Source organism: Pristis pectinata, chromosome 29 (assembly GCF_009764475.1).
Source record: "Pristis pectinata isolate sPriPec2 chromosome 29, sPriPec2.1.pri, whole genome shotgun sequence".
Lineage (NCBI taxonomy): Eukaryota > Metazoa > Chordata > Chondrichthyes > Rhinopristiformes > Pristidae > Pristis > Pristis pectinata.
In genome coordinates this window covers 13,731,778-13,753,630 of record NC_067433.1, presented here as the reverse complement: position 1 = coordinate 13,753,630, position 21,853 = coordinate 13,731,778, and the positions used below count along the sequence as shown (strand labels likewise).

General features: G+C 38.7%; 1 protein-coding gene across 1 annotated transcript in view; it reads right to left on the bottom strand.

Moving 5' to 3' along the window:
- Window positions 1-21,853, bottom strand: part of LOC127584211 (glutamine--fructose-6-phosphate aminotransferase [isomerizing] 1-like) — a 76,536-nt gene that overhangs the window by 30,422 nt on the left and 24,261 nt on the right. Inside the window, 7 exon segments of the mRNA XM_052040817.1 lie at window positions 962-1,057; window positions 2,167-2,330; window positions 3,052-3,154; window positions 11,440-11,519; window positions 13,969-14,030; window positions 17,015-17,146; window positions 18,370-18,428. Coding sequence (XP_051896777.1) covers window positions 962-1,057; window positions 2,167-2,330; window positions 3,052-3,154; window positions 11,440-11,519; window positions 13,969-14,030; window positions 17,015-17,146; window positions 18,370-18,428 — 696 coding nt within the window.

Below are 21,853 nucleotides of genomic sequence, written 5' to 3'. Positions count from 1 at the left end.
TTCTAGCAGCCTGTACACATGTAAGACATTAAGTTTTGTTAGCTGCAGAACAGTATTTTCACAAGGAAGTCAATACATCTGTTAATAGGCCTTGACAATTACCAACCTCTATACTTCCTTTGCCGCATTCAGATATGAAATTTTTCCAATATATTAAAAACTAAACCCAAATCTGTTCTGAAGGCAGCAAATCCTCAAAAATTCTGAACTGAAATATTCGATTTTCAAATAAGGATTGCCAGTAACTTTGATATCATAGAAGTACACGTGTATCGCATCTTTAGTGTCATGCTTAAGCATTTCCCCATTCAAGAAGCAGTTTACGTCCAAGGCTAAAACACATTCTGATTCCAAAGTAAATCGATGAGCGATTTCCTGGAGCTGGGAGTCTCAAGGTTTCTGCTTGATATGGTGCTATTCCGATGTGCAATCCAAAAAGATGCTTAAATTACATTAAAAAATAGCCATGTTTAAATATTAGGTACCCAGCAAGGCTAAATAGAAAATACAGAGTTGCCAAATGATCTTTGATAAAAAGGCTAACTTCAGAATCTTAAGTATTTCATATTCATGGAAAAATGCCTCTGCTCCCAATTCACCAGCATCCCAAAACTAAAAAATTCATTTTGTTTTTAGAAAGGGCAGGAAGAGTGACAAAAATGTTAAACTGAACAATAACACAAATGAGTACAGCAAGGCAATTTAAACAAAGAGTGGTATTTGACAACACTTGATTTCAACAATGAACCACACAAATAGTATAACTGGTACTTGCAGGGTCTCTGATTCAAGATACATCAAGAAACCTGCTTTCTCTCTTGCACTGGCAATGCTGTAAAGGGAGTGGACCTCTTGCGAGTTGAGAACTAGTGAACTACCAAGACTCTAGGTCTTAGTTATCTATGAGCAGGGCATCAAACAGAGAAAGTGAATGGAGTGAAATAACTGATCTTCACGTTACCTGTATACTCATCAAAGTTGACTCTTCCTCTCATCGTGTTCAGAACAGACTCTGGCTGCTCGAAGATTTCCTTCTGCATAAATGAGCTGAAATTGCCTGCAAGTAAAACGAGAGAGAAGGTGAAATATAAATTATGATGTGATGTCACCACTTAGAGGGGATTAGGTGAAGTATTGTTTCATATCGTGCCAACTTCACGATCAACAGTTCTGGGATGGTAACACCAATACAGATGGTATCAAAGGAAAATGATTGTTTTCACATTGGGAGCACTGTCAGTTACTCCTGATAAACATTGTAATGTTTCTTTTAGTCTGTTTTCCCCATCCCTCATTGTATTCCCCCTAGAAGACAGGACATCAATTTTTACAGAGGTGTGCTTCTATAAAATGAGTTCATCTAAAAAAAAAGTGAACACACTTTAGTAATGAATTGTGCTGTATGGAGTGTGGAGTCTGTAGCTTCATCCTGACTGCATGGATTTCCCCTGGATGGTCTGCTTTTCTTCCACATCTCAAAGATGTGCTAGTTGACAGGTTAACTGGTTACTGTACATAACCACTCATGTTGGTGGGTGCTAGGAGAATCAGAGTGCAGTTGATGGGCATGTAAGAGAGAATGGAATACTGGAACATAAGGGGATATATCTAAAATATCACTTTACCTACACCCCTCATAACTTTATATACCTCTACAAGGTCTAACCTTCATCCTCCAACACCCCTGGGAAAACAGCCCCAGCCTATCCAGTCTTTCCTTCTAACTCAAGTCCCCAAGTAAATGTAACAGGAAAAGATCTACAGAGTATAAACACTAGTTGGACAGAATAGTCTATTTTTATGCTGTACGTTCAATACAATTTCCAAACAATTAAGTACAGGATAAGATTAAGAGGCCAGTGAGATATGTCAGTCTACCTCATCATGGCCCCTGCACCTTATTTGTCTACCTGCATTGCACTCTCTCTGGAACTGTAACACTATATTCTGCATTCTGTGAATTAGTGTTTTTCCTTTTGTTCTACCTTGATGTACTTACGTTTGGAATAATCTATCTGAATGGCATGCAAAGCTTTTCACTGTATCTCAGTACATGTGACAATAATAAACCAATTACCAATTAAACCCCTCTGCTTCTTGATCAAGGAATTATTCTTTGAAATTAACTCTCCAGAGTACAACTCTTAGCAATCTGCCCAACCCTACCTTTCATGATTTGTTGCAGTTCCAGCTGCAGGGTCTGGATGGCCCGAGCTGGATGGTCCCCGGCTCTGCGATTAATCCTGTGAATGGAGAGTTGTCCATCCACTACAGCGGCCACGTCGTCATCCTCCAGGAAGATAACTCGGTTGGTATGTTCAATCACAGCACTGTTGGACACAAGCATGACATATTACAATTTACAACATTGCAAATATTAGTAGAATCTTACGATCTCAGTAGACCACTCCTTCTACCTGGAAAGGCAGAAACAAGCCTTTTATTCCTGCTCCAGGCACAGTTAGACTTTAATCAAAGACTTATACCAGCCCGTCTAGGTCACAGCAGCTGAAAAAGAGCTACTGAAACCAACTCAATTCCACCTCAATCAGCCATAGCCTTGCACATTATGACACATCAAGTCCTCACGCTCTTCCACTCTATATTTCATTTTTCTCAACTCTCAATGTACAAGTAAATTTCTAATCCTACATACTACCTTCAATCCATGCCCTCTAACTACTGACCTTTCTGCAAGGGGAAAGTGGAATTTTCTGCTCATTCGATGTGGGCTTCCACATGTGATTAAATACATCTCAGCCTCTTCAGTTCGAGAGAAAAGGATCCCAGCCTAGCCAATCTTTCCTCACATCAAAGCCTTAACGATATCCTTCTAAACCTCTCTAAAAACCTCTCCAGCGATATGACATTTCTTGTATCGTGGGCTGACCAGAAGAAAAAACAAACACATCCAATTATAATATTTTCCAATCAGTTCCGTTCTTCAGACATAACCAGATTACAGAACTACACACTAAAAACTGATGTTCTACGTACAATGTAAGAGTTCGAGATGTCTGCTAATCTAATAATTAGGACAACTGAGCTTACCTGGCATCTGATGCAAAATAGTACTCAACGGCTTTTTCCTCCATTGGAAAGAGGCAGGTGGTGCTGTCTGCACGAGGTAGGCTGCAGCTGCTCTTATCTTTGGCTGCAGAGTGCAGAACATAAAGTCAATGCTTATGCACAGAATAAATTATCTTAGACCGCCGCCTTACAGAAAACAAGACCCATGCAGCAATCCCTTGTAACATTTCAATGGAAGTCCACAATTCTTTATATAAAGAGACTGAATCACTCATTTAACCAAAATAAACATTTGGGATTTTGAAAATCAAGGAACTACAGTTGCTGGGAAATCGACAAAAAGAAACAGAAAATGTTGGAAATACTCAGCAGATCAAGCAGCATCAATAGAGAGTTAACATTTCAGGTCAATGATACTTCAGTGGAACTGGAAAAGTGAGAAAACAATTGTGCTCAAGATGCAGAGCAGGGGAGGGAGATGGTTGGAAAGAATGAAGGGGATTGTCTGTAATAGGGTGAGGACCAAGACTGTCTAGGAAACACAATGTCTTTGAAGCCATCTTGATAACAGATGAATGTGGTCACTTAGAGGGGGGGTTAAAAAAGGAGCATATTGGAACTGAAATGCAGAACAAAGCGGATGCTGGAAATCTGAAACAAAAGAGGATATTGAGAATACCCAGTGGACCAGGCAGCATTTGTGGAGGGAGAAAGACTGTTACACCAAGTTCTAAGACTGTCCACACTGGTGCTTCTGAAATGTCTTCCTTTTTCCTTAAGCCTGGCTTCCCCTCCACTATAGTTAACAATGCTCTCAATTGCATCTCCTCTATACCGTACTTCTGTTCTCACTCCCCTCCTTCCAGCCAGATATTGCTCCTCATGCGCTCACCTTCCACTCTCCAGCCTCCTCATTCATCCACTGTAATTTCAGACACGTCTTCCCCTTCCCTCCAATTTCAGTGCTCCGAAGGGGCCACTCCATTCGCAATTCCTTGCTTTACTCTTCCATCTCCACCAACCACTCAGCTTTTCACAGCACTTGCCCATGTAACTTCAGGAAACACAACACCTGCCCTTTTAACCTCTTCCCTACCAACCAGAGACCCTAACAGTCCTTCCACATGAGACAGCAATTTACTTGCACTTCTTTAACTCTAGTATATCACATTTAGTGCTCACAGGTTGGTTTCTACATTGGAGAAACCAAATGAAGATTGGGTGAGCATTTTGCAAAGTGACTCTAAGCTTCCAGTCACCTGTCACTTAAAATTCCATCCCATTCCCACGTCTCTATCTTTGGCCTCCGACTATGTTCCAAGCAGTCTAACACGAGCTTGAGAAACAAAACCACATCTTATGTTTAAGCAGGTTGCAGCCCTTGTGAATCAATAATAAATTTAACAATTTTTTGTACCAGGTCTTTCCAGTTCTGTTGCAAGATCATCCATCTGTAAGTTGACTTAGTTTTCCCTCTCTCCACAGATGCTGCCTGAAACATTGGGTATTTCCAGCCAGCAAGTGTTCTGCATTTCATAGTTCCAGCATGTCCTTTTTCTCCCCCTCTCGAACAGCCCCCATTCATTTATTAACTAGACACCTCTGAAAGCATTGTTCATTGGACAATCATGGTTTCCACTTTATCAGAAACATTGCTTTTGTTCTCTCCATGTCTCTGCTACGCAAAACACACTTGTTTACTCACTTTTCCAGTTCTGATGGTCGTGAAATGTAACTGCTCCTCTCTCTCTCTGCAGGTGCTTCTGGGCATGCTGAGTATTTTCAGCATTTTTTGTTTCGATGGTATTTACTTGAATCATTTTCACTTCCTTATGGCACCTCCATTAGGGTCCAGGGACTTCACTAAAGTTACTTTGGATTGGGGCTCTTCAACTCACAAGCAAAGCCTGCAGACTTTCTGCATTTCTTGTAGAAATGTACCTATACTCTGCCAAATAGTGAATGTAACAAATGGGAAGAACAGAGGGCTGCTTCTGTGAGCTACCAACTAACTAAGAGTCCAAACCAGCTGACCTCACAACTTGAAGCAATAGAGAAACACTTCACTGGAGTCCTTGCCTATTACTATATGATCTGAAGTGCAGTCTTTTGGACAAGTATATTTGCCCACTTATAAATGTTGAGGTAGTAATATCTCAGGACTTCATTGAAGTGTTGACCCAGGTTGGGTTCAGTCCATGGAGAGGAATGAACCAATTGCTTCTCTGATTCAGAAGTACACTAAGCTGATGGAATCACCTTTTTTGACCTACCTCTTTAACACCTGATTCTTAAGGACTACACATCAGAGCAAGGATCATGAAAAATATTGCCATTTTAAGAACAGTAAGTTCTTCAGCTGTCTTTGCCCACATTCTTCTTTCAGCCAAAAAGAGTAACTGGTTTGTCTATCTTTAGCTATTTGTGAAACCTTCACCTGCAATGAATGTGTGCATATCAAATGGTTTCATTTGACAATCATTGGCTGTGCAGGATATTGGGACATCCTGTTCCATTAAAATGCAAATTTATTTATTTTAAGTTTGAATTGCTTCTGTTCCTTTCAATAGCTATTAATTCCACTGGAAAGCACCTCAAAGCAGGTCTTTAATTTGTGTTCTCTTAGTACAAGGTCATGTATGAGAAGCATCTATTGGGATTTTAGGTAGTTTGTAGTCTGCAAGATTTGTAATAATGGTAAAAGCAATTTTAATGGATTAAATCGCATCAGGATTAGTGCATCTCAGGATATGAAGTTCTTCACTGGAAGCACCAAAGAAAATCTTCCCCATATTTGCCCACATTAAAAATACATTTTGTTTAACAAATAATTAAAGCTTTAATGTTAAGGAGGGTGACTAACAGGTGTTATAAGAATCAGTCAAGCGTGTGGACCATTTATAGCTTGTATTGATTTTTCTTGATACGCATAACAGGAGGAGAAAGAAATTGGTGATCTAAATTTATACCACAGTGGAATGAGACTCAAAGCAAAATCCCACTCTCTTCAGGTATTTCAACCACAAACAAGAATGCCCAAAAGTGTGAAAGGAAAAAGACATGCAAAACTCTGTACGCCAAAGACAAGCCTGATACTTCATTCTTAATTGTACATTAATAGAGATTGGTGCTGCTTTCCATGAGATAAACTACACTGAAGTCCCACAGATGAAACTTATGTACAAGACATTGCTTTTAACATTTTGCAAGGATTGTACATAGAGTAAACATTTTCTGTTTACAGGTTAACATACAAAACTCTTGTACAAATTATAAATCTATCACTCTAAGAATAAATATAAAAAGTAGTCTCTACTTACAGGAAAGTAACGTCAATTACTGAATGCCTGCTGAACATGCAATTCCAATTGTTAACTTTCTTAGAGCTCAAAGTCAGAGCATAAACAATGCTGAACTTTGTTGTGCAACAGCAACAATTGTGTACTGAGCAACTTAATCATCCAGCAAAGTGGAAAGCAAATGCCAGGAATCTGACACAAATGCAGAAATTACTGGAAACACTGAAGAGCTCAGGTGTTAAGAACAGGACAACTTGATCTGTTGAGTGTTTCCATAGTCTTTTCTGTTTTAATATTCACTGCATGGTCCCATCTTACGGACTCATACAGGAAAGCAGCACCAATCTGTCCATTAACCCTTCCAAGTTCACTGCCAGATTTAACCTTGCCATGTCGCAGAATAAAGCAAGGCATAAAAACTAAGTCAAGGTTCAATACTTGGTCTAAACCATTGCTTTCAGATTCTGCAGATTTGTCATCCATTTTAAAATTAGCTGGAAATATAAAGTTAACAAAATAAAAGTAAAATACTAAGAGCAAAAGACCACCAACTAGTATATTTGATTCTTCACAACTGAGCTTTCTGTTTGGCTCAGGTCATTCAGAAGCTGACGGAAAAAAATCTCCGTACTCAAGTTCAAACCAGCTGGGTGCTGATTCTTTGTGAGGGAAGTAAATAAACATTAGACTTGAACAACCATTTGCTTTTTGCCAATATAGATCAAGCAATCAGTTTCTCTTTTTTTAAAAAAAAGTAATCAACAGAATAGTGTTAATCTATTTCACCTAAAGGCTCCCCAATTGTCTGATTTCTGCAAAGGATTCTGAAGTTGAAAATCAGCAAGAAGCTTTGTATCACCCATCCAATCCTATAACTTGGTTACATCTGGATATATCTGACCATGGTGGGTTTCACAGTGAAGGTATTCACTTGTTTGTGTTTGCAACTATTTTAAAATAACAAACAGAACAATGTCATCTCTATGTTGACATATCTTTCTTGAAAAGTAAAGCACTAAATCCTCATGTTTTCACATTCTGTACAATTTTTAAATGAAATATTTAATAAATTCTATAATCTAACAACCTGAATATTTTCCCAATGTTTAATTTGCACTAAACAGTGCAGTCCTGAATGTTGTATAACTGACCTTCAGAATCAAATTCAGATCAACAACACACACCTAGACTTTTGACATCATGTGTCACTCGAAAATCTAATTTGTATTTCTGTTCTCCCCTATCCGAGGTTGTCTGCAACCTCCTGGATTTATGATGAGGTACATTTCCTAAATTTCTGCACTAGAGCAGTTTTTCATCTGAACTTATTCACCAACTGTCAACAGGCTGTTTAATGCTCAGGGCATCATTTAAGACTAAAAGAAATAGCAGGAATAGATTGCCGATTCTTCATGTAGGCTCTACCAATCAATGAGATTTCCTCTTATTCTAACTTTACTAGCCCATCCCATTTGATATCCCCTTAAAGAACAAATCCTTCATTCAAGGAATCAACTTGCAAATTCTCTCCTTCATAAGAATATCCTTCTAAATATAACACATCCACAGATTCCCCTTTATCCATTCTATGGGTTACAACCTCCTAAAAGTAACAAACTAATCAAACATGTTTTCCCTTTCATAAATCCATATCAATTCTGCCTAATTCTATTTTCTAAGTGTACTCATCACTTCTGCAAGATGTCACGCTAATTGTCTGTATTTCTCAGTTTTCTCCCTTCTTTCTTAAATAATGAGGTCATATTTGCTATCTTCCAGTCTGTGGGAACTGTTCTAAAATCTACACAATAATAAAGTGCATTCTGTATCTCCACATCCACCTCTCAAAACCTTGGGGTTCAAGTCATCTGGTCTTGAGAAATCACTGCCTTTCAGTTCCATAAATTTTTCCAGTTTTGCTTTTCACCTGTTCTAATTTCTTTCAACTCCTCATTCACTATCTCCAGGATTTATGTGCATTTGTCTATGAAGACTGACGCAAAGTACTTGTTTAATTTCTTTGCTATTTCCCTATTCCCCGATATAATTTCTTCTGTTGCAGCTAATAAGAAATTCACATTAACTTTTAGTAATCTCTTTTTAAAATAGGTTTTTGTGTTTCCTTGCTAGACTCTTGTATCCTACTTTCCCTTTCCTTATCAATTTCCTGGCCCTTTTTTGCAGAATTCAGATATTCTCCTAATCCTCAAGCTTACTGCTCTTTTTAGCAACACTATAAGCTTTTGCCTTTGATCTAATTCTACCTTTATTCTCATGTTAGCCATGGCTGGACCACATTTCCTGCTGAAATTTAAAGCCTTAAGGGATATTACTATTGCTTTAAACTAGGTATTAATTTTTAAACGTTAGCCATTGTTTGTTTATTTTCATACCTTTTAATGTAATTTCCATAACCAGCTCACACCTCATGCCTTCATTACTTGTTTAGATTTAGAATCCCAGTTTCTGATTGAACCAAATAGTTTCCAATCTTCAAATAAAATTCTGTCATATTATAATCACTTTTTCCAAACGGTCCCTTAACTGCACAATATTAATTGAAGTTTACTCATTGCACAATATCATGTCTAAAATAGCCTGTTCCCTTGATGGATCCTCAACACAGATTTAGAAAACCATCTCTTATGTAATTCACAAATCCATCCTCCATGCTATTACTGCTAAATTGGTTTGTTCAGTCAAAACATATAATAAAGTCCTCCATGATTGTTGTATTACCTTTCTTAAAGGCAGCTTTAATTTCCTCCTTTACATTACGCCCTTACTTACTGCAACCGTTTCTGGGGCTGTGGACAACTCCAGCCTCTCTGCCGTTTCTCATCTCCCACTGAACTGATTCCACCACTTGACTTTCCAAGCTATCGTCCTTTCTTTCCACTGCTTTTATCCCATTCTTTCAAATTAAGGCTATCCATTTTTTCTTTCCCTCCAGAAGTATTGTGGAATACTTAATGTCAGCTTGGTCATTTTGCAATCACATCTCTCTGATGGCCATTAGATTGTACCCATCTGTGCCCATGAATTCAACTATCTTGCTACAAAGGTTGTATGCAAGAAGTTGTTAGTTCTCTTTTAATCTTCTTTCCCCTCTCATTGAAAGTGTAATCTTATGTTTATCTGCTTTGTTTCTATCCATCCGACTCTGATTACCAGTTCCCATTTTGCTAACCTGCATTATTGCTTTGTATTATAACTTTCTAAATTTCCCCTCACCAGAACCTTCCCTGCACTATTTAAAATAGTATCTATAATTCTAGTTATTCAATTTGCTGCAACACTGCTCCCAGCCTGTTACAAGTGAAGCCCATCCCAAAGGAGCTGGTCCCCATGCCCCAATTTTGGTGGCAGTACCCAATAAACTGAAACTCATTTCTCCAACAATAATCTTTGACTGATACTTTCAACTCCCTGACTTTATCAACCCTATGCCAAATTGTGCCTGGCTCAGGTCATAAAGATTATTACCTTTCTGTTTCTGCTTTTTAATTTGGACAGAGCTACTCAAAATCTTTCAGTAGAACTATTTTGTCTTATTTATGTTCTTTGGTTTTCACAGGGATGACATCTAAATGTTTCCCTTTCCATTTTAAAGTCCTCTCCAGCTCTCAGGAGATGTACTTAGTCCTGACACTGACCAGGACACACAGCCATGGGACTCAGGCTCATGGCTGCAGAGAACAGCATCTACCCCTCGAACTATGCAGCCTCCTCCTTTCACTCCCCCAACTTGGATGGCCCTTTGCATTAAGGTCCTATGGTAAGTTTGCTCATTCTTCTTGTAGTTTCTGCTCTTGCAGTCACAGGCAGCAAGAATCGTGTTTCTGCTGGATAAGTATACGGGCTGGTGCTCCTCCAGATTCCCAAGTCTGAATACTGCGTGATTACACTCTCCTGTCCAACCAGTCCTTTTGGAATAAAGTGTCTAGTAACTTTCCCCGTTTTCAAACCTCAAGAATGCGGCTCATCAAATTTGAGCCCTTCCCTGGAGCTGTGGACCCCTACTAGACTTACTTTATCCCGTTTAACAGCTTCGAATCTGATCACTACATAATCACCAAGGGCACAAACCCACACTCATACATCTTCCCCCTGCCCCAGGCTAGGGATACCACTACCATTTTTGATGCCTCATTGCCTTTTAGCCTATGATCAACTAAGTCAGAACAGACCAAGGGTTGAAAATAACAACTTTACTCTGACCTCTGGCACAGGCCCAAATAGCACAGTGAATGCACCATATGGCTATCTAAAGAAACTCAATTCTTCATTTTAGCCTCCACTTCAATCTTCATTTTCTCAGGTCATGTACCTTCTCCACATGAGGATATCCTGTTTTCATTCTTTATCAATGCTGTCCATGTCAGCTGCTAGGAAGTGGGCAACCCCTTCATGTACATCTTTCTTCACAATCAGAGTTGCTTCTCATTTGACCAGACCACTTGAAAGCAGATTGGCCTCAACTGGCAGGCCAAAAGGGTGTAGCTGAACACTTCATCAGTTTTGCGCAGCTTGCTATTGCTGCATTACAGATTTCAGTTCAATACTGTTTTACTTGGATAAAAACTTGGTGTGCAAGAATTAGTTGATTTATTGTGTAATAACATTGAGTCACAAGGCCAAGAATGTGCGAAAAGATGCATTCAAATGACACCTGTACACACAAACTAACTTCTGTAATATTATTAAATTCAAAAGTACAATGGCAGAAGTAGTTTTCTCTCCACATTTAGTAATTGTTCTTACCATTTTTATGCGTTTTTGATGCCACTCATTACAATACTGTGGAGGAATGGTTACCATATCAAGTGTTCTTTGTGCATTTTCTGACTTATGGCCAAAATCGACTTAAGGACTTCTCTAAGAATGGACCCCATTTGTTATCCGGGGGGGGGGGGGGGCGGCCTGTACAGAGCCGCACTGACTCACAGCCAGTTCGTTACATGGAACATGCTAAAAGCTAGAGATAGACCAAGGAAATTAAACAACTTTGATTAATGTGAATATAAGCTGAGGGGGATCTTACTGTTAGTGGCACTACAGGATCTCGTACCAAAAACACATCCAGAACAAGGTGATGAAAGTTTCTTACCCGAGCGATACAGTACAGGGATGTGGTCAGTTGAAAGTCTATGCTCACTTCGCACACCTATAAGCAGAGGGCCCCCACGCCTGAAGAGATGAAACACATCAACATTAATTTTCTTGATATTTCTGAATGTGGAAAAACAAACATACCAACGTAACAATCAAACCCTCAAGCCTATTCTAACATTCATAACTGATATGAACAACACAATGTATCCAATGTGGCCCACAATATGAGAAATCTGCAACCCTGATCCAAACTTAGCTGTCTTCACCCACCTCAGCAATAAACACCATTAGCTTCAGGAATGAAAGAGCAAATGTCATGTCTTCAATCACTGTGGAACTAACCTCACAACCTACACACACAATAGAGGGAATTCAAAGTATTATGTTGTGTATATTTCTGGTCACATTACAAGAAGGATGTGGTAGCACTAGACAGAGTGTAAAGAGATTCACCAGGATGTTGCCTAAAATGGAGGGCTTTAGTTACAAGAAGAGATTGGATAGGCTGGGTTTGTTCTCATTGGAGTGACAGAGGCTAAGGGATGTCCTTATAGAGGTTTATAAGATTATGAGGGGCATGGATAGGGTAGAAAGTTGGAGTCTTTTTCCAAAGATAGGCTAGTTCTAAGAGGGCACATGTTTAAGGTGAGAGGGGAGAAATGTAAAGGAGACCTAAGGGGCATGTTTTTCCACACAGAGAGTGGTAGTTATGTGGAACAAGCTGCCAGAAGAGGTGGCAAAGGTAGACACATTTGAAAGAAATTTGGACAGGTACTTCAATAGGAATGGAAAAAAAGGGATACAGGCCCGATGCAGGCAAATGAGATTGCCATAGATGGGCATCATGTCAGCATGGACAGGTTGGGCCGAAAGGCCTGTTTCTGTACTGTACAGCTCTATGACTATTGTACTGAAATGGAGGACAACTATAATTGCCATTAATCTGGAAACGTATGAACAATGTAAACATAATGTCAGAATCAGCACTGCAAATCATTGCTGAACAAGAGATACAAAAACATTTTATTTCCAGTATTTTAGGGTTAACTGCCACACATAATTTTAGTACTTCTGAGGCAAAATACCATGTGAACTTAATTTATGCTGGACAGAGAAAAACCAAGTGACATAATTAGCTAAAGGAGATCCCCCAGTCTCCAAGTCAGTTAGTTTGTGACTTCAAATAATTCCAGCAACATTAAAATGTATTCTGAACTTTTAATTAAGTGCAGAGAAAAGTAAGTTTAATAACGGATAGCTTTAACTGGAATCTCACTGCTGACCTTTTGACCCTGAAGAGAACCTCTGAGCAAAGAGTTCGTCCCAACAAAGGCTCCTTTATTGTTTCCTTGATAATTGAGTACAGATATATTTGTCAAGGTTTAATTAGAAAATTGACTTTGATAGAAAATTGTGACTAGTTGGACTGCCTCAAGTAAAGATTTAAAGTTGATGAATGCAAGGTCTGAAAAACTTCTTATTCTCAGATATCAAAAAGGAGCTAAATAAAAAAAACACGAGGGAAAATCTTGAAAGTACATGGATCAAACATTGAACCTCAGAATAATAATTTAAGTCAATTCACTTGTACAAATTCGGAGAGACAAAATAATGCAAGAACTTGAGAGTGCCTTTTTCACTCTGTCAATAAAAAAAATCTTAATCTATGTTAAGCTGAACCAAGCCACGACATGCTGCTGCAGTTCCGAAACTAAATTATTCACTTATTATTGTGATAATTATGTTGGTAAGTTACCTAATCTTTAAATTAAGTGGCTGTTGTTAATATTCTACATCAAACTGTGCCAAGTTTACTCGTTGGTTGTCTTAGTGTTGCTCTCGGCCTTTTTCCTTGATTATCTTCCTCCCTTTTCCTGATCCTAGTGTACTATGCTGCATTCCCCATTGAGTGAATGTTGAACTCCTGCTGGCCAAACTGCAGTACACGTCTCTTTTAATTTAAATCAGACTCAAGTAGTATAACTCAAAAGTCAGATTAAATCTTATGATAAAATTGCAGACATGAATAAACCCAAACCATTTTCTTACAAGATAAATCTCGAACCAAAAATATCAACCTCAGTGAAAACTAAATGCACTCGAACCATTGTTTTCAATAAGAAGTTTCACGGGAAATTTTTTTCCAACAGATCATCTCAGAAATGTAACTGTTATAATGTCTCTTCAAAATTTGTCTTTTTAGTTAGTTCTCATCCCCAGTACCCACAATTCATTTCTTCTATTTACAAACCTTTCTGTCTATTATTTTCATTTGTTCTACAGTGCTGTCAGCTACATCACCATTTGAAATCCAAAGATCCACACCATCACCTCAGGGCTCAAACTTGCTACGGGATCACGTTTATATCATGAAACAAACATATTTCAGTACATACTGCTCAGTAAGCTTTAATATATTATCAGCAAGTCCCAGTGCTGTGCCTTCTCCCTAGGAAATTAAAACTTATAATGTTGACAATATCTTCCTTTTTGCTTTGTCAAGTAGCACACCAAATCTACATACCTGGTGCAGACAGCTTCACCTGGGTAATGGATACTCTTCAGTACCAGAGCAAAAGCTCCTTCCTATAGAACAAAACACAAGCTTAAACAGGGAGTAAAAAAAACATATGTGGCATCTATTCAAAACTAAAAAGCAACTTGAATCCCACACTTTTCCCTCTGTTATTCCAAGTTTGATAAATGTTACACCCAAAGGGTGAAACCAAACTGAAAATATGATCTAAATGATGAAAGTATCATCGGCTTTGCCAGGAGGATTTGGGTGGTGCTGCATTCGATAAATTAAACACAAAGTGTGCTTTATGTTCTCAGTATACATGACACAGTATTCAAATAAATTAAGTACACAGGAAACCTCATCAAGCAATATTATAATAGAGGGTCTTCAACTTCATCACAAAACTCATTGGGATAGCTCAAAAATATCAGATATTCAATAAGGGTGATGTTATCAATAAGTAATGCTGCTTTGGATTTGCAATTTACTTCCAATTGTGATTTTTTTCTGTTAGTGCAATGCTAAAACTTCACATGAAGTTTTCTGACATCAATTGAATTTTAAATCATAAGAAAGGACAAAGTCCTCATGAATTTTAAAGTCAATGCGCAAGATTAAAGTGTCAGGTACAGTATCCTACTGTATTGCCTGGATAATATGAAATAACTGCAGACAAACTCACTTCTTTTTGCACAAAAAGAAATAAATAATCTTTCACAAAAGTTCATAGTAGTTTATAGAGATGATACATTTAAAATAAGGACTTAAGACACAGCCGATAAACTCACATGGGAACTAAAACCTCTGCCCTGCTACCAGAGAACTGGAAATGGTTTGTAACTCACAAACCATAAGAACAAAATTTTCATGTTTTTAACCACTGGGTTCATATTTTATCCATGAAACATGGTACATAGAGTTGAATCAATAGAGAAATTATTACCTAATTAAATCCAAATTCACTCTCCTCATGGTAAAATCAAGACCATACAAGAACATAAGAAAACAATAGCACGAGTAGACCACTTGGCCCCTCAAGCCTGTCCCACTATACAATATGATCATGACTGATCTGCCCAGCTCCCCATCACCCTCAATTCCCTGATCTTTCAAAAATTAATCTATTTATTTTTAAAAAATCCACAATGATCCATCCACCTCAACACCTTGGGGTAGAAAATTCCAGAGAGTTTCCACCCCTCCTGCAAGTTCAGTTTTAATGAACACTCCCCAGTTTTGTATCTGCATCCCCTCATCTGAAATCAGACTAGTAGAAGCATCTCAACATCAACCCAGTGCACAAGAATATCCAGATTCCTCCAAACTTCACTCATCTGTAGTCTTTTCCCATTTAGATAATAAGCTGCCTTCAGATGCCTCTTACTGAAGTGCATGACCTTGCACTTTCCACATTAAACTCCATTTGTCAAGTTTTTGCCCACTCACTCAACCCACCAGAGTCCTAATATCCTCATTACAATATGACCTCTCACCTATTTTTGTGTCATCAGCAAACTTGGATACTTTACATTCTGCCCCCTCCTCCGGGATATTAATACAAGCTGTAAATAGTTGAACTGGTCCTTGGGGCACTCCACTGGTTGCATGCTTCCAGCCTGAAGGCGGCCTATTTATTCAGACTCTCAGCTGCTCTTATCTTAACCACCAGCTTTTTAAGTGTCAAATACCTTCTGAAAATATCATGATTTTTATTTGCACATTTTTGAGCTTTTTGAATGCACTTGAGTGATCAGCAGGTGCATGAGTTATAAGCAAAACTAAATACAAGATCATGATTGGATTCCACTTTTCCAAGGGAGGTTTTCAACAAAAGGTGCAAAGAAATTGAATTTACGTAAGTGCCTTTTGCTTCAGGATTCCCCAGAACACTTTATAGTAATTTCTAAATGCAGGAAGCAGAGAGTGAAATTATGCACAAACAAGATCTCACAAACAGCAATCAGAATAATGACCAATTAATCTGATCTGATATTAATAACTGAAGGATGGATGTTGGGTAGGATGCTGCGAGAAAGGCACTGGGTTTTCCTGATTAGTTCCCTGGGATTTTATTTTACATTCACCCGAGCAGGTAGAATAGTTTAAGGTCTCAGCCAAAACTGGCAACCCTTGACAACGTAGGGAACCCTTGAGAACTGCAGTCAGAATAGATTATAGGCTCGTTTTTCTTAAGTTGGACTTGAACCCACAAATTTTTGGTTCAGAGCCAAAAGTGCTTTGACAAAATTAATGCTGATATTTTGTAAAGCCAAGTGTAAAACTATTGTTTTATTTTTTTCATTCAGACAAGTCCCAAATTAGTTTTGAGAGGAATCATAATATTGAAGATGGCTTTGGAGTTCACTCTTGAATAGCATTTCTGTATAAGCAGCTGTATATTACAACAGGTGAATGTTATCCTAACATCGTACAAAAGCTAAGGTGCGGTTCAGTGAGCAAAAAAGATTGTGATTAGAGAATGAGGACATTTGAAATAGTTTCTATATTTTGATCATGGAAATCGCAAAATAGAAAGAGATATTTAAGGAGTGATGGGGATTAATGGCAGGGAGCATTTTTCACAAGGACAACATAAATTAGTGTGGAATAAACAGTTATTTTATTTATAAACAGCAATCAAAGAATGTGCTGTTGGAATAAACAGCAAAACAGCTAGCTAAAGAAAACTAATGGATACATGAGACGAAATGTGAAATAAAAAAATACAAACAAGAAAAAAAGGATTTCAGAATTCAAGATAAATGTTGTGTGCTTAAACAATGCCATGGGAGATTAAGCTTGAAATAAGATTGCCCCAAGATCCTATCTCAGAAGCAGAGCCAATGTAGATCTTTTAAATAAAAAGAAAAATAAACAGGGTTCGAGATGGGTCTAGATGAATTCCTGTTTGTAATGCAATACAAAGTTATTAAGAGCCTGTTCGGAAGTTTGAATGGTAGATTAATAGTGATTTAATGTCCTTTGAGTGTTATTATTTGTTTTAAGTTACATGAAAAACAAGGAAAAGAAATTCCTCCTAAAATATTACCAATTGCTGAATAACCCTCTCCACCAGGGTGGCAAAACTGATGTCATTCTCACGGTTGTCATACATGTATCTTGACCAGCTTTGCATAGATTCCGTGTCAGTGTCAGATTCAAACTCATAACCTTTGCTTTCCTGCAAAGAGAGATATATGTCTTAGAGAAATTGATACAAATGCTCAGAAATAGCAACTTAGCTTCTCCTACTGGGCAGAGGAAACAAACTACATCTGCCTGCTTTACAGAAATTGGCTGTGCAGAAAGTTTAAAATGCAAGTTAACACAGCTTGTCAGACCGTGTGACGTGGTGCAGCATTAGTCTATCATAACAAAGGCTGAAAAATTGCATGGAAATCCATTTCTGAACTGTACCACACAGATGACAGAATTGGAAGACAAATGCTAAGTAATTAGATGAGCTAATGATAGCTGCTGTAATTACAAGAGATCTGAATAACTGTACTGAGAACACTGGGTGGGCTACTTGGAGGAAAAAATCTACTGGCCGCACGCAAGTTATGAAAGCCCGATTTATGGACACCCCTACTTACAAACAAGCTCCTATAATATTATTAAAAACAAAAGTCCAATGTACATTTGTTCCTACGAGTAACAGAATGAGTTTCCCCCCTCTCTCTACTTTTAGTAATTGTTCTTTCTTTTTAGTCATGTGCTTTTGATGCCATTCATTACTATACAGTGGAGGTATGGTTACCACACTGAGTGACTTTTGTGTATTTTCTAACTTATGGACAAAATCGACTTATAGATGCCAAAACAAAAACAGAACCTGTTCATTACCAGGCATGGCCTGTATGGGGTATTTCAAGTCCTTCTATGAAAATTAATCTTTAATTTCTTGAAATTATTGATAATATATAAAAAATTCTTTACAAATTTGCTTCCTGCTTCAGCCAAGTCTTTGTGAACAATAACATATCCCCAGACTTTCAATCACAACCATTTCTCAAGAATATATTAGTAACATGTTAGTGCCAATCAGTGCATAGGACAGGGAAACCTCTTCGCAATACCCACCTCAGTCATACGTTTGAATTCAAATGGGTTCAGTGGTGGAAAAAAGATTTTTTTGGGAAAATAGTGGCACTTTTAAGAAAATATTGAGAGCAACCTGAACTTCTAATGTATCCAATGTGCCTAATATAGTTAACAACATGCTTTTGTAATCAAGCTACAGTAATGCAAGTGGTTAGCACTGTTTGCCTGATTTGGGCAGTGATCTAGACTGAGTAGGGATGGTGCAAGTGGTGTGGAACCATACTCATTGTATTTGCCCTCTCTCTCGTATAGTTAACATAAATCAACAAAAACCATTTTAAGTATTGTTTATGTACACACCAGAAACTTCTTCAGGTCTTTGTAGTTTGTAATGATTCCATTGTGAATAACAATGAACTCTGAAAAAGAACAAAGAACCAAAGAACATGGTCATTTATCTTAACATCATTATTTAAGTAACCCTTTTTATAATTCTGAGAAAGATGCGAATTACAGAACTGTTAATCTAACAATTTTAATTAAAGGTTCCACCCAAAAGAGTGACTGATCACTTTTGAGAGTCTTGAGTGCCTAGGGAGACAAGTTAAGTGTAGGTCATCCAGTAAACCTACTTAAATATTTTGAAGGTGTAAATGAAGTAACAGATACTATTACGGATATGGTTTATATGGCCTTCCAGAAGGCATCTGAAAGGATTCCACGTTATAGAATGATTGCTAAGATTAAAGTTCATTGAATCAAAGGTGAATGTTGGCTTCGTTAGGCAATAGAAATCAGACAGCAGGAACAATGTCTTATCTATTCAAAGTGGAAATGCAATTTACTCAGTATCTCACAAGTATCTATACTGATTTAGGAGAGAAAATTAATTTACATTGTTCAAGTTTGTCCATGCCAAGTCAAGAGTGCAAACTCTTAAAGGGACTTTGACAGATTAAGTGATTCAGTGAAACTGCAGCTGAGATCATCCATTTTGAATCAGTGATTGAGAAAACAGAATACTAAATAAATGGTAGAAATATTATAAGAGTAGAGGTCCAAAGTGATCTAACAGTCCATCTATAAAAGATTCCTAAAATGAAGCAGTCAAGTTCAAAAATCTCAAAGGTTAATGGAATGTTAGTCCTTTAACTAGAAGTATACAACATAATTTAACTAAGTTTTTTCACGGTATCCAAATCTTAATAAATCACGTCTGAAGCTTTTTATATAGTTCTGAGAATTACAACTTAGAAATACTAGAGTGGCCTGGAGAAGAGCAGCAGGAGTCCATTCGAATGTTCCAAAGGTACATTCAAACAGTATTGTGAGTACTTAAGAGTATTGTGTTCAGTTCTGGTTGCCTCATTATAGGAAAGATGTGGAAGCTTTAGAGGGGATGCAGAGGACCTTTTCCAGGAGGCTGCTTGGATTAGAGAATATGTCTTATGAGGAAAGATTGAGCGAGCTAGGGCTTTTCTCTTCGGAGCGACACAGGATGAGAGGCAACTTGATCGAGGTGTATAAGATTATGAGGGGCATAGATAGAGTGTACAGCCAGCACATTTTCCCCAGGGTGGCAATGGCCAATACCCAAGTACATCCATTTAAGGTTGGAGGAGGAAAGTTTACGGGAGATGTCAGAGGTAGGTTTTTTGTTTTACACAGAGAGTGGTGGGTGCCTGGAATGCACTGCTGGGGGTGGTGGTAGAGGCTGATACAATAGGGAAATTTAAAAGACTCTTAGATAGACACATGGATGCAAGAAAAATGGAAGGTTATGGGCTGTGTAGGAGGGAAGGGTTAGATTGATCATGGAGTAGGTGTTTATATAGGTTGGTACAACATTGTGGGCCGAAGGGCCCGTATTGTGCTGTATTGTTCTATGTTCTTTGTTCTGTGTTTTAGGTACAAAGGATTAATTTTAAATAGAAATTACATCAAAAAAATGTGCTTGATTTCTAGAAAGCAGAAGGTCAAGAGAAGTTTGAAGACAAATGATACAGTTTGAGAAAAATTACTTCCATTGGTTTCAAGTCCAAGAAAGAGGATATAAAATTAATAGCAAAGCAAAACAACTAATAATGTAAGAAACAAACTGGTGGAGCAACTTAGAAGGTCAGGGAACATCTGTGGAGGCAGAGAGATAGTCAATGTTTAGGTCAAGACCCTGCATCAGGACTGAGCGTGCAGTGGGGAGTGACCCAGTACAAAGAGATGGTGGGGTGGGGAGGGGAAGGGGGTTGATGAGGCAGGAGCTGGCAGCGATAGGTGGAACCAGGTGAGAAAGGGAATGATGGGCAAAAGGAGCCAGATAGGGGGAAGGGAAGATAGAGGTAAAGAAAGAGGTTGGAAGGTGATCGGTGGGAGATGTTAATTTCCCTGGTATTGACTGGATTACCCAGAGTGTTAAGGGCCTGGACAAGGTGAAATTTGTGAAATGTGTCCAGGAAAACTTTCTGAGTCAATTTATAGAGGGCCGTACTTGGAAGGGTGCAATGCTGGACCTTTTCTTAGGGAACAAAGTAGGGCAGGTAACTGAAGTGGCAGTCAGGGAGCACTTTGGCTCTAATGACCATAATTCTATTAGCTTTAATATAGTGATGGAAAAGGATGGGACAGGTTCACAGGTTAGGGTCCTAAACTGGAGCAGAGCTAACTTTGGGAGAATTAAGTAGGATCTAGCAGAGGTTGATTGGGTGAGCCTGCTTGAAGGGAAAGGAACAAATGGCAAGTGGGAGGCTTTTAAGAGTGTGATATCAAGAGTCCAGGAGCAGCATGTTCTTGTTAGGGTGAAGGGTAAACCTGGCAAGTTCAGGGAACCTTTGCTTACGAGAGATATTGAAGTTCTGGTCAAGAAAAAGAAAGAAGCATACATTGTGTTTAGGAGGTCAGGAAAAAGTGAATTCCTTGATGGCTATAAAAAGATTAAGAACACCCTTAAAAGGGAAATCAGGAGAGCAAAGAGAGGGTATGAGATGGGAACTGGCAGGTAAGGTTAAGGAAAACCCCAAGAGGTTCTGTAGCTATATTAAGAGGCGAACGGGTGGCCAGGGAAAGAGTAGGTCCCCTTAGAGATCAGCAGGGCCACCTATGTCTTGAGCCATAGGAGATAGGTGGGATTTTTAACAAATATTTCTCCTCTGTGCTTACTGAGGAGAAAATTCATGGTTGCTGAAGAGACAAGGGGAACTAGGGGAGATGTTTTGGACAACATTCATATTACCAGGGAGGAGGTATTCTGCAGCCTTACAGAGCATTAAGGTGGATAAATCCCCAGCGCTTGACCAAGTGCGTCCTAGGACGTTGTGGGAGGCTAGAGGAGAAATTGTGGAGGCCTTGCAGAGATTTTTGCCTTCACTGTTCGCCACTGTGAAGTTCCCAAGACTGGAAGGTAGCTAATGTTGTTTCGTTGTTTAAGAAAGGTAGCAAGGACAGCCAGGAGAACTAACAGGCCAGTCAGCCTGACGTTAGTAGCGTGGAAGTTACTGATGGGCATTCTGATGGACAGGATCTACCAGCATTTGGATAGACAAAGTCTGATTAGGAGGAGTCCAGATGGCTTTGTGCATGGAAAGTTGTGCTTGATGACTTTTTTAAAGAGTTTTTTGAAGAGGTAACCAGAAAGGTAGATGAGCGTAGGGCAGTGGACGTTGTCTATTTGGACTTCAACAAGGTCCACATGGTAGGCTGGTCTGGAAAGTTAGGTCCCATGGAATCCAGGAAGAGCTAGTTAGGTGGATTCAAAATCGGCTCGGAGGTAGGAAGCAGAGGGTGGTGGTTGAAAGGTTTGTTTCTCAGAATGGAGGCTGGTGGCTAGTGGTGTGCCACAAGGTCAGTGTTG